A 15126-nucleotide genomic window follows, 5' to 3' on the forward strand; every position below is an offset into this window, starting at 1 on the left:
CAGGATGGTTTTGTCTTTAAACTATAAAATAATTGAGGGAAACTATTTTCACACCATCAATGTATTTATATAAACATGTTCTGTTACATAATACAATTTTCATTATTTAAAACAGAAAAAAACAGCTATCTCTACTTCTCATAAAATAATTTTAAACCATATTAATCACATAAATTAAAATATTTTAAAACCGTATTTTTTTTTATGCCTTATTACAGAAAATTAATCTTTGGCTTGTTATTACATCCATCTGTGTCAGTTTTAAATATATATATATATATATATATATATATATATATATATATATATATATATATATATATATATATATATATATATATATATATACTTTTATACTTTTTGTATAAAAATATGCAAACCTGCTGTTTATTTCAAATAAATTTAAAATAAACAGCAGGTTTGCATATTTTTATACAAAAAGTTAATACGTTTTCTTTCTCACTCACTCTTTTTCCCTCTACCTCCCTCTGTGTGTGCATATACAGTATGTATATATATATATATATATATACCTTTTTATGTACACAATACATAAAAAGGTATGACATAACTTTGGGATTATATTTGATTCAAGGGGCCGGCATTTTGGCACATACATTCTTGGCAAAGCATGACAAATATCTCTGATTTCCAAGAGATTCTACTACATTGGATCCTGTAGGACATCATGTTCTTTGTCAGCTTCAATGTACAGTGAGGCTGAGAGGCTGCAGTTGATAAAATGCAGCCTGTTACTCTGAGTTGTGTGGTCAATGATTCAGCTGAACATGCCACCTATAATGGATAAGTTATTTTCCGAGTGACCGAGGCCACAGTTTGTGTTGCATAGCCCCAGATGCTACACGGCCAGTGAAGTAGAACATTTGTGGTAACAAGATCCATCATACACTACAACGTAGGAACAAACAAGTCCTTGCAGCACTTGCAAAACAAAAAAGTCAGAGTAAATGCTGTATTTTCTCAGTCTGATGAGGGAAAAAATATTGTGCAGAAGAAAAAGCATGCACATTTAAATGCAACTTTTATTCAAGAGGTTGGAAATAGAACATTTTTATTTTTTCTTCAAGTTTACTGTGATGTCACTGTGCTTTTTCCACTGGCACAAATACCCACTCTGTCAGCCCACTGTGTAACTTAATATATTCTCAGAAGGTTTGTTGTTTTATTAAAGGAAACTAGAGTAAACATGTAGTTTAATGCTGCCATATTGTAGAATTGGGAAAGTCTACATTCTGTGTTTTTTTTTTTTTTGAGTGAATCCACTTATAAGGTTGTCAGCCTCTAAAGATACAAAGACAACTTAATGAGCTGCACTTAGAAAACCTGACAAAAGAGAACTATTATAAATTTTCCCTATAGTTTAACTCTCTGTCAGACAGTGTGACATCAAAGACCTGAAAGTGACAGCAGAAGAGGACAGAAGAGACAAGGAGGGAATATAGAGTGAGATGGGTGCACAGTTCCTTTCTTGTTGTGGATGGACCATCAACAAGTTTTGAGTTCCAGACTGCACACTGACAGAAAACTGACCTTGGCTGAGCCACATCCACAGACCAACAATCCCAAATGATGATTGCTTTTACATCTCTGTCCGCTTCCTCTCTTACGATGCCTCTGTGACTCTTATGTTTTATTTTCTGTCATCCTCTCTTTGTTGTTTGGCTTTTTTCACTTTGATGGAGTTTCTAAGCATAACTTACCAACTGATTCATACTCACGGACACTGGCTGCTTCCCCCTCATCTTCCGTACATCTCCAGTGATTCTCAGAAACAAAAGCTTTATGTTTTTACATCCTCAGCAGCTCATAAGTTGTAGTTCACTGAAATGAACATGAGGATGACTGGATGGGTTGTGTGGCCCTGAAACTTCTCTGTGTCTCTTTCTTAATGCTTAAATCCTGCATTAGTAATGATCTATCCATTCAGAACCAATTCTCGACTAGTGTTTGAGAGTCTGGGCAGGCAAAAAATGGTTTTTGTTTTAATGAACCTTACCTGATGATTTTAAGGGGCTATCAGCAGTCAGAACAAACCCTGCTCTATCGGTCTTGAACTGATGCAGCAGTGGTTAATCAAGGGAGTTATAGTTTTCCCTTAACCAGATTGACTAAATCACTGCATCTCTGAATATTTCTGTAAGTTTGTACTTGAATTTAAATTTTCCTTGAGCCAGTTTTGCAGAGACAGACACTCGGGGAAACTGGAACTCTTCAATTAAGTTCTATGTTGACATTTTGCTGCCCTTAAATATTAGACATTTTCTTTTACAAAGCAGGGAGATTGAAGACTGGCAAAAAAAAATCCTTTTGTCCTCACACCTAAAGGATTATGGCTTTTTTCCTCAAACCTGTTATAGTTAGCTGACCATTTAGGGCATAGTCTCCATGCCTTTGGGTTAAATAAGCTATTTAAGAGGGCCTAAGATATGCATCCTTAGGCCCTCTTTGATCAAGCCATGTATGAGGGGAATAGGGATGAGGTGATACTACCATGGTTCTGAGAATCAGTGAAAAATTTGAAAAAAATAAGTCTTAGATCCACAGGATAGATACTAATCACACATCTTCCTTTTTGATGAAATTTGAAGTATGAAATTTTTTGCATTATGATTGCATTAGTCTTGTAGAAGTCCATCTACAAGCATAGGCAATACAGCACATAAAAAAGTCTGCATATGCCTGTGAATATTTCACTCTTAGAGGCATGTAAAGTGAGCTTTCAGATAAACCATATGTGGCCAAATAATCAGTGTCACACCTCTTTTTATTTTGAGCAAACATAAACTGTATTCTAGTCATTTTACTCTGTGCTTAAACTATTTTGCTTTGTACTTTTTCTTGTTCAGACATCGATGCCCCAACAAACCTTGTCACTACTGAAGTAACTGAAGACACCGCAACTGTCTCCTGGGATAAAGCCCAGGCGGAAATCGAAGGCTACATGTTGCGCTACACTTCTGCTGAAGGCTCCAGCTCAGACATCTTTGTAGGGCGTGACAGCACCTCCTACAGGCTGGTTGGTTTGAGGCCTGGGGTCCTCCACACAGTCTACATCTGGGCCTTCAAGGGAGACAAAGTCAGTGGGAAGAGTTCAACTGAAGCCGAAACAGGTAAACATTGAGTGAGACTCCCAGGCCTCTTTTGTGAGTTTGATTTGATTTTGTGTAAGCTAACATTTAGGTTAATGCTTCTCATCTTCGGTTCACAGCTAAGGTAAGAAACAAACAAAAAACTCTTAATTTTGATTCTACATTCTGGATCATTGAAGTGTTAAAGTCTTTTCACACTGTCACCAAAATTCATAGAATGACATAAATAATGCTTTTGTGATAATAACTAAACATATAGACAAATAATCTAAGAAGTTACGTCCTGTAAAATGCATCTATGATCTTTTTTCTTTAATCTTTTAGTTGCTGTATTTTCTAAAATTTTTCACTTTTTGTAGTCTTAAAAAGTCCAATAAATAGGTTTTGACATTTCACATCAACCACATTAAACTTCCCTGTCCTAACTGAAAAAGAAAGGTTCGACCTTCATCTTACAAAAAGTATTTATCATTAGATAAAGCAATTCCCTCAGCCTGTGGCTGAATGTCTATAAAATGTTTGATTTATATATATATATATATATATATATATATATATATATATATATATATATATATATATATATATATATATATATATATATTATTCCTGCTCTATTTGATAAAGAAAAGCTTCTCATAAGTTAAAGCTTTGGCTTAATTAGTAAATTTTCAGTGGCTTACTGGTGTCTATCTGTATTTTTCAGTAAATACATTACTCTATTTTGTGACATAAGTAAATATATAAGGAATAGGTCAAAAATGGAGTTAAAAAGATTTACTTGCTTAGTATTTGCATGATTTCTTTAAATTAACATAGTTCATAGTATGCCCATGATATTGTTGCAAGCATAACAGTGATATGATGTCAGAGTTGGATTTCATTATTTATTTGTTTTTTTAAAAAGCGGTCCAAATTGGGTCACTTTAAAGAAAGCACAACAAATTAATATCTAATGAAAAATTTTACCTGAATTCTAACACCAAGTTTGACATCATCACTACTTTTAACCTCATTAACTCATACACCTTGCTGAATCATAGATGTGTAGTTTTTATTCCACTGTTTCCTTTTTAATGATTAAAGTTATATCTACTAATTGTAACTTCCTGTGCAGAGTTGGATGCTCCTACTAACCTTTCAGTCGAAGATGAGACAGACTCCAGCTTCAGAGTTTACTGGGATCCCACCGAGGCACAAATTGATGGCTACATGCTCACCTATAGCTCCATTGATGGGTCAAGGGAGGAAACCCCAGTTGGATCTGTTAGTTCTTATGTGCTCACTGGCCTTAGGCCAGGGGTCGTCTACACTGTCTACGTCTGGGCTGTCAGGGGAAGCAAAGCCAGCAGGAAGACCTCAACACAAGCCGAGACAGGTTTCAGATCTACAACTTTCTCACAACCACAGCAATTAATCATTTTAATGGCTTGAAGCTTATTTGTTAAACTTGAAAAACGTCTTTCCTCTAGCATGATAAATAGCTGGGAGACATGTTAAGGAAAATAATTTAAAATAGTTATAGTGGGACGTAAGACACAAAATAAAGCTTAATGTGCAGCTCAAAACAGATATGTTCATACAAACAAAAAACCTTTGTACTGATACTAATTACCTACTAAAGACTAAATTATTTCTGTTTACTTAATGCCAGAATTTTGAGTGCAATCTTTAATTAATTAATTAATTAATTAATTAATTAATTAATTAATTAACTTTTTTTTCTTTAAAAGTCTAGATATATTTTCTTAGTAGTTAGCAGAATTTCCTGTATTTTGATGTTGGTTAAATTTTTTGCATAGTTTTCCTTTATCTTCTTGCAATAATCTGCTGTAATTCAAGCTGATTTATCACCAAACTGGTCCAAGTGATGACCAATTTAAAACATTGACTCTGTTATCCTTGAGCCATTTTGTGACTAATTTGAAAGAATGACTAGGACCATTTAACTTCCCGGCTGATATCTTCAAATGTTGCTTCAGTATTTCAGCATGACGTTCTTTCCCCATCATGCCATCCATTTTGTGAAGTGTTATAATCTCCTCTGTAGGAAATCAACCTTAAAAACTGATGCTGCATCCTCCGTGCTTCGCAGTGAGTGTGGTGTTCACAGGCTGGCAAGTTTCTCATTTGTCCTTCATGGAGAAACATGTCAATTTTAGTTTTGTCAGACCTCTGGAAATGTTTTCAAAAAATAAGAAATTTATTGCCTGCAAACCTGTAATACAGCTGATTATGTTGCTTTTAAATGAGTGGTTCCCCTTCCCCAACTGATGTTTCATTTTATGTCAGTGCAGCATAATGTAGGTAACGAAACTCTTAACAGCATTAATCAGCATATGAACCTAATTTTTTGCCTTTGCTTTGGGTTAGAAATGCAAATATAACCTCGGATAGGCTGGATATTGCAACGGTGTTTATTCTTATTTGGTTGTTTATACAGATCTCAACCTTCTGTAAATTGTAGCCTCGAACAAATGTGGAGTTCCCCAGTTTTCTTCCTGATATCTTTACTTTTACAACATCACATAAGGAGGTGATGCCTTAATATACATCCCCAGCAGTGCTTTCAAATGACTCAGTTGTTGTAATCAGACGATAACAGAGTCATTATGAAACCTTTTCGGCTTTCTTAAAGAAAAGTGAACTTTGTGGATGTACATTTCTGAAATTGTTGAAAAGCAGTGAAAAAGAAATATTTTCTTTCTCATTATTCTTGCATTAGGGAGATATAAATAATTATCCTAACAGTCCTAATACACAAGGTGTTTATCCTGATTTAAAGTCAGACAATGAGAAAAAAAATGTCCTGCATTTCTTTCTACATTAAGTGTACATCTCTGAGTTGAACTGTATGTTCCAAGTCTCAGTTAAAAACATGAACTGAACTGGATTGAGATCTTTTGTCAGTTTGCAGTTTGTCACCCATCTATTTTATGTAGTTTGCTTTACAGAGCTGTATATTAAATCCACTACTAACATCTTCCTTTAGAGCTGGACGCCCCAGCTAACCTCGTAGCTCAAGATGAAACCGAGTCCAGCTTCAGCCTTTCCTGGGATCCAGTCCAGGCAGAAATAGATGGGTACATCCTAACCTACACCTCCCTTGATGGATCTAGTACAGAAATCTCTTTGGGCCCGGAAAGCACCTCTTATTTGCTGACTGGTTTAAGGCCTGCAGTCCTCTACACTATCTACATCAAAGCCTTGAGGGGAGACAAAACCAGCAGGACAATATCCACACAAGCTGAGACAGGTTTCAGATCCGCATCTCTTTGTTTAGAACCACGACACTTCATAATCTTAAGACTTTGTGACTAATTTCTAAAATTTACAAGCTTTTTTCTTTCTTACAGGGTAAAACTGAGATGATAACAGAATGATGGATAAAACCTATTCAATAAATTAGAATGTCATTAAAAAGTCCATTTATTTCTGGACCTTTATCACCAAGTGAAACACATTATATAGATTAATTACATACAGATGGATGTTTGAAACCCTTTATTTCTGTTAATTATGATCATTTTCCGCTAATGAAAACATCACATTTAAAGTTGGAATACTACATCAGGCCAATCTAAAAACCCCATTTAATACAGAACTGCATCCTTAATGAAGAACATGTTTAATACCTGCTTAAAGGTGGTCAATTTTTAATCTGACAAATGAGCCTCATGACAATGTATATTCTAATTTATTGAATGTATAAATTACAACATGCACTTTCAAGAATATTGTTGCCTAGTTGGATTGAGATCTTTGAAACGGTTTTATTTTTTCCACCTGCTTCTTTCATGCAGTTTGCTATATAGAAATGTGTGTTAATATCAGCTACTAACATGTTTTCCTAGAACTGGATGCTCCAGCTAACCTCATAGCCAGAGACGAAACCGAGTCCAGCTTCAGCCTTTCTTGGGATCCAATCCAAGCAGAAATAGATGGCTATATCCTTACCTACATCTTACCTGACGGCTCTAGTAAAGAGATCCTTGTGGGGCCTGATAGTGCCTCTTATGTGCTGACTGGTTTACGGCCTGCGTTCATCTACACTGTCTACATCAAAGCTGTGAGGGGAGACAAAGCCAGCAGGACAATCTCAACACAAGCTGAAACAGGTGTCGCATATCAGGCTTTGGTGAACCAATTTTCCCTTTGATTATGTCCTTGTTTGAACCATTAAGGAATTCAAATGGTCTGTAACTACATTTCTTTTAATCAGGCAACCATGTGTCCCGCTTGTAAACTCGAGAAATGTGCGACCTTAAAATGCATCACTGACCGAATCATTTATAATGTCCATAAGGTATTTTATAGTTTTCCTTTATGAATTCATCTATATTTTTTCCAACTTCCTCTTTAAGTCATGATGAGCATAACTGTACAAAAAAATAAATAAGTAAATAGTCATCATAAGTATGAATTAAGTCAAGCTTTAAAGCTGGCTCCTCCAGAGATAACGTCTACTCAGCCTCATGTACAACTTGTGTTTTTATATCTCTTCTATCCAGGACCTTGACTTCGAACCGCTTGAAGTTTATCCACATTTTGGTACATATACTGTATATTTAGACCTTTCACTCTGGTACACTGAAATAAAGTCTTGACAATTACTCTGAGTCACCTAATCAAAGTAGGCAGTCCCTGTGAACTAAGACTTTATAGAAATATCTTTTCTATAAAAGTGTCTTTTGCATTCCTCTGTATTTAATTTTCTTGAGGAATTCATAGAAAAGGTGTTGCAGTTACCACTACATGTTTTTTAATGCATCTTTCTAGCACTTTTTAACTTTTGGAGATTTTAATTCCCTCCCCCCATTTTATTTATTTGTTGTTGTTTTTATTTCCAAAATAGCAAAAGTTCAATCAGATTACATGATCGGTTTCTGGGAAAGTCTATGATTAAGTCTTGTCTCAGATTCCCACTTGTTTAGGTGTGGACTTTGTCTTTGCTCTTTCTACATGAATACACCCCAGCCTTAAGTCTTCTGCAACCCCTGGGACATACATGTATGGCTTTCTTGGACCTTGTGGACATGCACTTGCTTTTATTAAAGCTACTTTTAGCTCAGCTGAACAACCACTCTGCATTCAGTCTCTCTACAGCCTTTTAGCACTGTCTACAGTCTAATTAGAAAAGGAGTAGGAAAAAAATTAGAAAAGCGAGAAAAAAAAAGGATTTATCAAAACATTTTTTTGTGAAAAAGATGAAACAACAATTCAAGGGATCTGAACAATTTTGCATTCTTCTGTATTTAATTTTCTTGATGTATTGTATCATGTCTCCCTCATCTGATCCATGCAGGATCAGATGGGTAATACACATGTCCTGAGATAGGCCTGTGATTTCCTTTCATCCTGTCACGGCCACAATGTAAGGAAACTCTTAGAATCATTCTTACTTTTATTTGGTACACACATCAAGATACAACTCCCTTGTTATGTTCACAACTCCCTTGTTGTGTTCTCAGAGAAGTGAGCTCTTTATACTTGTTAGAGAACTTTATCTCAGAATCTTTTATTCAAAAGGATGCTCAGCTCAGACATCAAAGTCTGTTTCAGCAGCGTCCTTAAAAGGCTGAAACAAATCTGAACACCTCAACTTTCTCCTCATTAGCACCTTCTGAGATAACGTCAGCAGCAGTTTATTCAGTTTATTCATTAATCTACAACTTCAGTGTACTATCACTTTTACTTGAATTCCCTGGAGTACCTTTCATCTCACCAGCACAGGATAAGATAGCTTTTGATAGAGGAGGAGGGTAGGATACCTGGACAAACTTGGCTCTCAGATTAAACACTGCTCTCAGCAGTCTTAAATGGCAGCAACGTTTTAGCTTCAGTGATTTGAAATAATCTGCATCTCCACTCCAATTGAAGCACTTCTGGATTAGATTTTGTTTTCTCATAAAAAGCAAAGATTTAAAAAGATTTGCTTGAGAAATATTTTTTTTGTGTTGCCTCATGAATCCCTGTCTGAACAACGACCAAGATTTTCTTTCATGATTTTTCTTAAGAGCTCCAGAAAGTGTTGTGCAAATTGACCAGATCGCAATATTTATTTGATACATCTCAGCCAATTTTCATTACTTTTATTCTTTCAGTTATAAAACATGATCCCCACTCTGTATAGTTGCTTTACCATGTTCGACTTCCCCAAAATCAGTTCAGTTGTCTGGATGTCATGATTCCTGTCAGAGCTGACAAATAGTCCATTTAGTCCACACTGTCAGTTTCTGGTGGATCCATCCCTGTTCTCAGTGGTAGAGGTTGCCGGAAAAAGTCTTAAGAAAACAGTCTATCCTTAGAGTGCCATCAGAGAAATGGAAATTTATGAATTTAGGCTCAGATTTTAAAAAAAACAGCAACACAGAGATGACCTCTTACATGCTGACAAGTCCAAGGGCTTGAGTTACACACACCTTGATGTCCAGGCCATCTAGGAGGACAAAATGTCCCAGAAGATTTCAACAATAGCAAAGACAGGTTGATATGATGAAGACAGGCAGTTTACTTTTAGTAGTAATATAATTTTACTATTTCTTGAAATGGTCTGCCAAATGAATGCCTTTTTTCATAATAAGTCCAACCAAATTTCCACCCTAAAACCAATTGTTCTGCCTGGAAACTTGGAGTTTCACCAGGAATTTTAAAGCTGCATTTAGCACTGAGTCCCAGCTGTGGTTTCATACTCAGTTTTAAATAGATTCTTACTCTGTTTTGGTTAATAAAAAAAAAAGATCTCAGTGTGGAACTTTTAAAAAATATTTCCCGGTCAAGGTGAAGAACATATGGCATTAATTCTGAGGTAACAAAGGCTCCATAGAGAGTAAAGGAAGCAATCTGTTTGGAGAAATTTTAGGTGGAGAGGCAGAAAAGGCACAATTTGACAGATAGAGGTTGATTAAATTACTTTCTGTCTTTTCAGACCATTGGTCTCATTTTCCTGAAAGATTCTGTGTAACCAAGTCATAATCATAGATTGTCTTGTCCATGCATATTTTTTCACCTCTACCCACAAATCTTTTGTTAGTTTACATAAGAGTTTATGATGCCATCCAGTTTGTGAAGTCCACCTGGAGCAAAACACTCACACAGCTTGTTGTTGCTACTTAAATCTTTATAGTTGCAATGGTTCAAGTTTGTAAGCTAACCACTTTTTAAACTATGATCCTCATTGTGGCCGAACACATTGATTTTATTTTCATAAAACCATACACACATTTATGTTGCTTTTGTTATTATGGCTTCTTTCTTGCTGAGTGGACTTTTATCCCAAGTTTGGTAAAGGACTCTTGACTGTAAATAATGACACTCTTACCAGCTCCCTTCCACATATTTTCCTTTTATTCTGTGCTTGATGGACACAATTCGTATCAAAGCATTCTCTTATCTGGGACTCCAGACCAACATCCTTCCTGAACATTAGGATTATTTAGCGTTATTCTTTTATTTTTATAGTTTTCATTGTGTAATTAACCACGAAAGACAGACTGAATCCTAAAATCCAGTTTGCAACAGTGACCTGGGCCAAAAAGCAGCTGAAGGCAGCTGTAAATAGCAATCCATGCATAACAGTTTAGCATATCATAAAACATCAAAGGTCACTAAAGTATTTCTGATTTATCTTGATTTTGTCATGATGTCACAGAAGGAGATGCGTTTCCTAAAATAAATCTACAGGTCTAAAGATCTACCTGAAATACTTTGTGCTAACCAAACAAAGCCATGATGTCATCATTTAGTAATCCCAACTGGCCTAAGTTTCTTTTTTTCTTATACAATGTATGTAAACATCTGAATTCACCTGTTCATGTTCTGTGACAGAACAAGAGAGGTTATCAAATGACTTGATCTTTGCTAGGGACTTCCATAAAAAAAGGGTATAACTATTTATAGGCACTATATGAACTGTGACATAGTGAACTACTAAATTGCAGAACACAAGTGAACAAAGTTCACTTTCAACTAAGAAATAATTCCCACAGACGAAGCCAAGTCATTGGTTACGTCTCATAATTCAGTATAAAAAGAGGCTGCACATGTGAACGGCTGGCAACAGGGCCATCTTTGTATTCGCCAGATGATCTGTGAAATCTCTGGGGAGCTTTAAGTGAAAGCTAACTCTTTTTCAATTAGGCAGTAAATGGCAGCGTTTTAGATGATAAACATTTCATCATAAATTGTCAGACGGTATCAGTGGCTTGAGACCAGCGTGGTGCTGACTTCAAACATAAAAGTTGTTGCGTCAAAAATCATCTGGGTTGCATACAGGGATGCGTTGTTACATTTATTTGCACAGTAATGGCACCAATAAAATTTTAGTACTCCTTTTAAACTTACGTTTTTTTTAAGGAGAATTTTGTTCACCTGTGTTATCAATGATGCCGTTTGTCACTTTTCACTCTTTGACATTCCACATAACCTTTTAAATGTATTTTTGTACAGAAATTAACTTGAACTTTGAATGCTTCTGAAGTGAAACTGCTGAATTGTCTGTGATGATTTTGGGCCTTATGGCGTCGCTTTCTTTAATATTTTGATCCGTGGGAGGTTAAAGCACCCGCTGCTTTAGCTCGCCTCGTTGTATCAAACACAATATTGCGGCATGTGTTTCAAATAACATTTTCAAAGCATTTCAATAGGAAAAAGCAAACCTGCCAGCTTATCTGCAACTAAAACTGAGCTGGCAGATGCCACATGCTTCTGAGGCAAGACTTGAAAGTCACACAAAACCCACTTTAAACTTATGAAAAGAGCAAGGATAGCTTATCATAAAGAGCTTTAGAGCTAAAGAAAAACACTAGTAAAATTTAAAACAATGGAAATAATCAATAGTAAAGAGTACCTTCTTGGCAGTTATAGTCTACGGAGAATTCACTTGAATAGGTGCAGCACAAAATGTTACATGTGTAAAGGAATAAGATAATGTTTCTTTGCTGTGATCCTATCTGATTTGCATGTATGCCTACAGAAATCGACTCCCCTAAGGACCTAAAGGCTTCAGATGTGACTCAGGATTCAGCTTCTTTCACTTGGGTTCCTCCTCTGGCCGACATTGGTGGTTATATCCTCACCTATAGAGATGTAGAAGGAAAATTGCAGGTACTTAACTGCTTGGTTTGTTTTATATTTTTTCAACTAAATGGGTACATGTTTTACAAGTGACTGATAAGTGTAGATCATTTCACTTTAGAGTGCAGGTGTGTCTCAATAACTTAAGAAATTGAAAATGGTATTTCAGTAATTCAATTTGTATTTTATTTTGATTCATTAAACGCAGTCATATATTCCAAGTGTTCATTTCTGCCATTTTAAAGGATATGTTTATAGTTAACAAAAATGAAAATTCACTTTCTCAGAAAATAAAAATATTACATAAAACTTATTTAAAAAAAATAGAACAGGAAGTTTGGTCATGTGCTGTATTATATATGCATCCAATGATTGATCAAGGATCCTTTTGCATGAATTACTTCATCATTGCAGTGTGTGATAGAGGAGATCAGCCTGTGATTATCTGAATGATGAGGAAGCATGAGTTACACCATCTGCATTGTTGGTTCTGGTGTCTCTCATCTTCCTATTGACTGTCCCCCACAGATTGTCGATTGGATTTAGGTTGCTCAACTTTGCTGGCTAATCAAGCACAGTGATTCCAGGGTCCTTCAACTATTTACTGCTACTTTAAGCAGTGTGGGTATATGCCAAGTTCTGAAATCAGTTTGTACAGCTTGTCAGCAGAGTTGAGCATTAAGTGCTCTGAAGTTTCAAGGGGACAGCTGCACCGACTTTGAACTTTACACAGTAACTCAACACCAGCAGATGGCATGGCTTCCTAAATTATCACTGGCTGTGTAAACTTCACATCGCACCCGATGCCTCTTGCATTCAGTGCTTTAGTCTCAAATGTTGATAAAACTGTGAATGTTCAAAAAGCACAACTTTTAATGAAGGTGTGTGGTGTCCAAATCAATAGCTTGCTTGAAAGCAGAGTCTGGAGAACATTTCGCATCATTTTCTAATCTTTTAAAATCCATAACTGATTCCTATTTTTGTAAAAGCTACGACATTGAATTTAAGTGCTTTAAAAGGCTGACCTCTTGTGGTCACAGATAAAACAAATCAAGGATGAACAGATTGCAAAAACTGAATGAAAATTAATTTAATCTAAATCTTCACTTGACCTGATGATAGGCTTATGGAGATAATTATCATCGCACATATTGTAAAAACATGTTGTTTTTTTAAATTTTATTTTACCAGACTATTGAAAATAGGCTTGACTCCAGCAAGAGACGCTTCGCTGCGTCCAAGCTGGAGAGGGGAAAGAGGTACATTGTCACCATTTACGCCTTTAGGGGCAGCAAAAGGAGTAAGGTGGTGGAGACCTTCTTCAAAACAGGTCAGCATTCTTCAACTAAGAGCAATTTTCTGGTATTTCTCATTGTATTCTATTTTTTAATATGACTTTCATTCCCTTTGTTGTTATTAGTTGCTCTGCTGTACCCCTTCCCTATGGACTGTGGACAAACAATGAAGAACGGCAATAAAAACAGTGGCGTCTATACTGTCTACATTAATAATAACCAATCCAAGCCAATACAGGTTTACTGTGACATGACAACCGACGGAGGCGGTTGGCTGGTATATCATTTTGACTCGCTTTTCAAATTATGTAGAATTTTAGTATATAATGCAGTTCTGTGAAAAAGCAAACTTCTGTTGCGTTTTTGTCACACTTAAAGGTTTCAAATCATCAAGCTATTTTTTATTAGACAAAGATGAAGTGAGTAAATAGGAAAGGTATTAGATTATATTATTTGTCGAATGTGAATATATCAGTTGTCTAACCATGAAATTTGCCACACTCCTCCTGACCATGGGAGAGTTAAGACAGAGCATAACGCTTAAACCGTAGCTCATCAAACAGAACAGAAAGGCCTGTCTCATAAACTGCATAAATCATCTTGCTGAGCCATAAGACTCAGGGAAATATTCTGTGGACTGGACTGGAATGAAAGGTGTTCATTTCATTATGTTTGGCAAAACTAACATAACATCTCAGAAAAAATATAAGACCTACATTCAAAAATGATGGTGGTAGTTTGATGAGCTGGATCTGCTTTTCCTTGATCTCAACCTTTAAGTGAAACAAAAGAATGCAAAAACCAATAAAACATGTAAAGGGGCAAATACTTCTTCAGCACTTTTCAATACAGAAAATATCGACAAGTTTTAAGCCTATCTTAAAATGAACTTTTACTCAATATAGGAGTAGTTTCTTTTTACATATTTCTAATCCAGCATCTGTAAGTACAATTTTGTTCCTGATGCTTTTAGGTACTTCAGCGGCGTAACACTGGGAATCTGGACTTCATGAAACGCTGGAGGCAGTACATAGCAGGCTTTGGCAACCTGACAGAGGAGTTCTGGATTGGTGAGCGACTTTGTGTTTCTATTTTGTAGGGGGGAGGTTTAGCTACAGACTATAAAACACGCTCGTATGCGCTGTAATTGTGCATCATGTACTCCCTTCAAATTCTGCATCTGTTTATTTGCTGTCACAGGTTTGGATAAGATACACGAGCTAACCAACACTCCCACGCAGTATGAGATCAGGTTCGACTTGGGCCTGGGCTCAGAGAGAGCGCATGCCGTTTATGACAACTTTAAGATCGCTCCGGTCAGACAGAGATTCAAGCTCACCATTGGCAAATACAGAGGGACAGCAGGTGGGTCTCAGTATGTAAAAGTCTGTGTATGTGAGAACTGGAAGCACTGCTTTCATAAGTTCCAATTTATTTTTAACACCCACATACAGTGATGCATACTGAGAATGTGATGGCAGATTTAGAAACAAGACAGATGGGGGCAGTAATTGAGGGGTTTGAAACCCCGTGTACACCAACCATTATGTAAACACACTTTAGCAGTGTGTGAGATTTTTGCTTCAAAGGTTACAGTAAGCCAGACAGAATATTTAAAGCGAACGGGTTTTTAAAACATGCAGTAT

The 15126-nt window shown here is 36.2% G+C and overlaps 1 protein-coding gene across 2 annotated transcripts in view; it reads left to right on the forward strand.

The window, feature by feature from the left end:
• The window catches only part of tnn (tenascin N), a 54313-nt gene that overhangs the window by 37034 nt on the left and 2153 nt on the right, over positions 1–15126 (forward strand). Inside the window, exons 9-17 of one of the 2 annotated variants that reach the window (XM_023335762.1) lie at positions 2868–3131; positions 4228–4488; positions 6103–6366; positions 6965–7228; positions 12085–12215; positions 13377–13515; positions 13606–13757; positions 14454–14550; positions 14681–14845. In XM_023335762.1, the coding sequence (XP_023191530.1) occupies positions 2868–3131; positions 4228–4488; positions 6103–6366; positions 6965–7228; positions 12085–12215; positions 13377–13515; positions 13606–13757; positions 14454–14550; positions 14681–14845 (1737 nt within the window). The remainder of the gene's footprint in view (positions 1–2867; positions 3132–4227; positions 4489–6102; positions 6367–6964; positions 7229–12084; positions 12216–13376; positions 13516–13605; positions 13758–14453; positions 14551–14680; positions 14846–15126) is intronic. The other variant, XM_023335763.1, reaches the window with a different exon arrangement.

The sequence above is a fragment of the Xiphophorus maculatus genome, chromosome 6 (assembly GCF_002775205.1).
Source record: "Xiphophorus maculatus strain JP 163 A chromosome 6, X_maculatus-5.0-male, whole genome shotgun sequence".
NCBI lineage: Eukaryota > Metazoa > Chordata > Actinopteri > Cyprinodontiformes > Poeciliidae > Xiphophorus > Xiphophorus maculatus.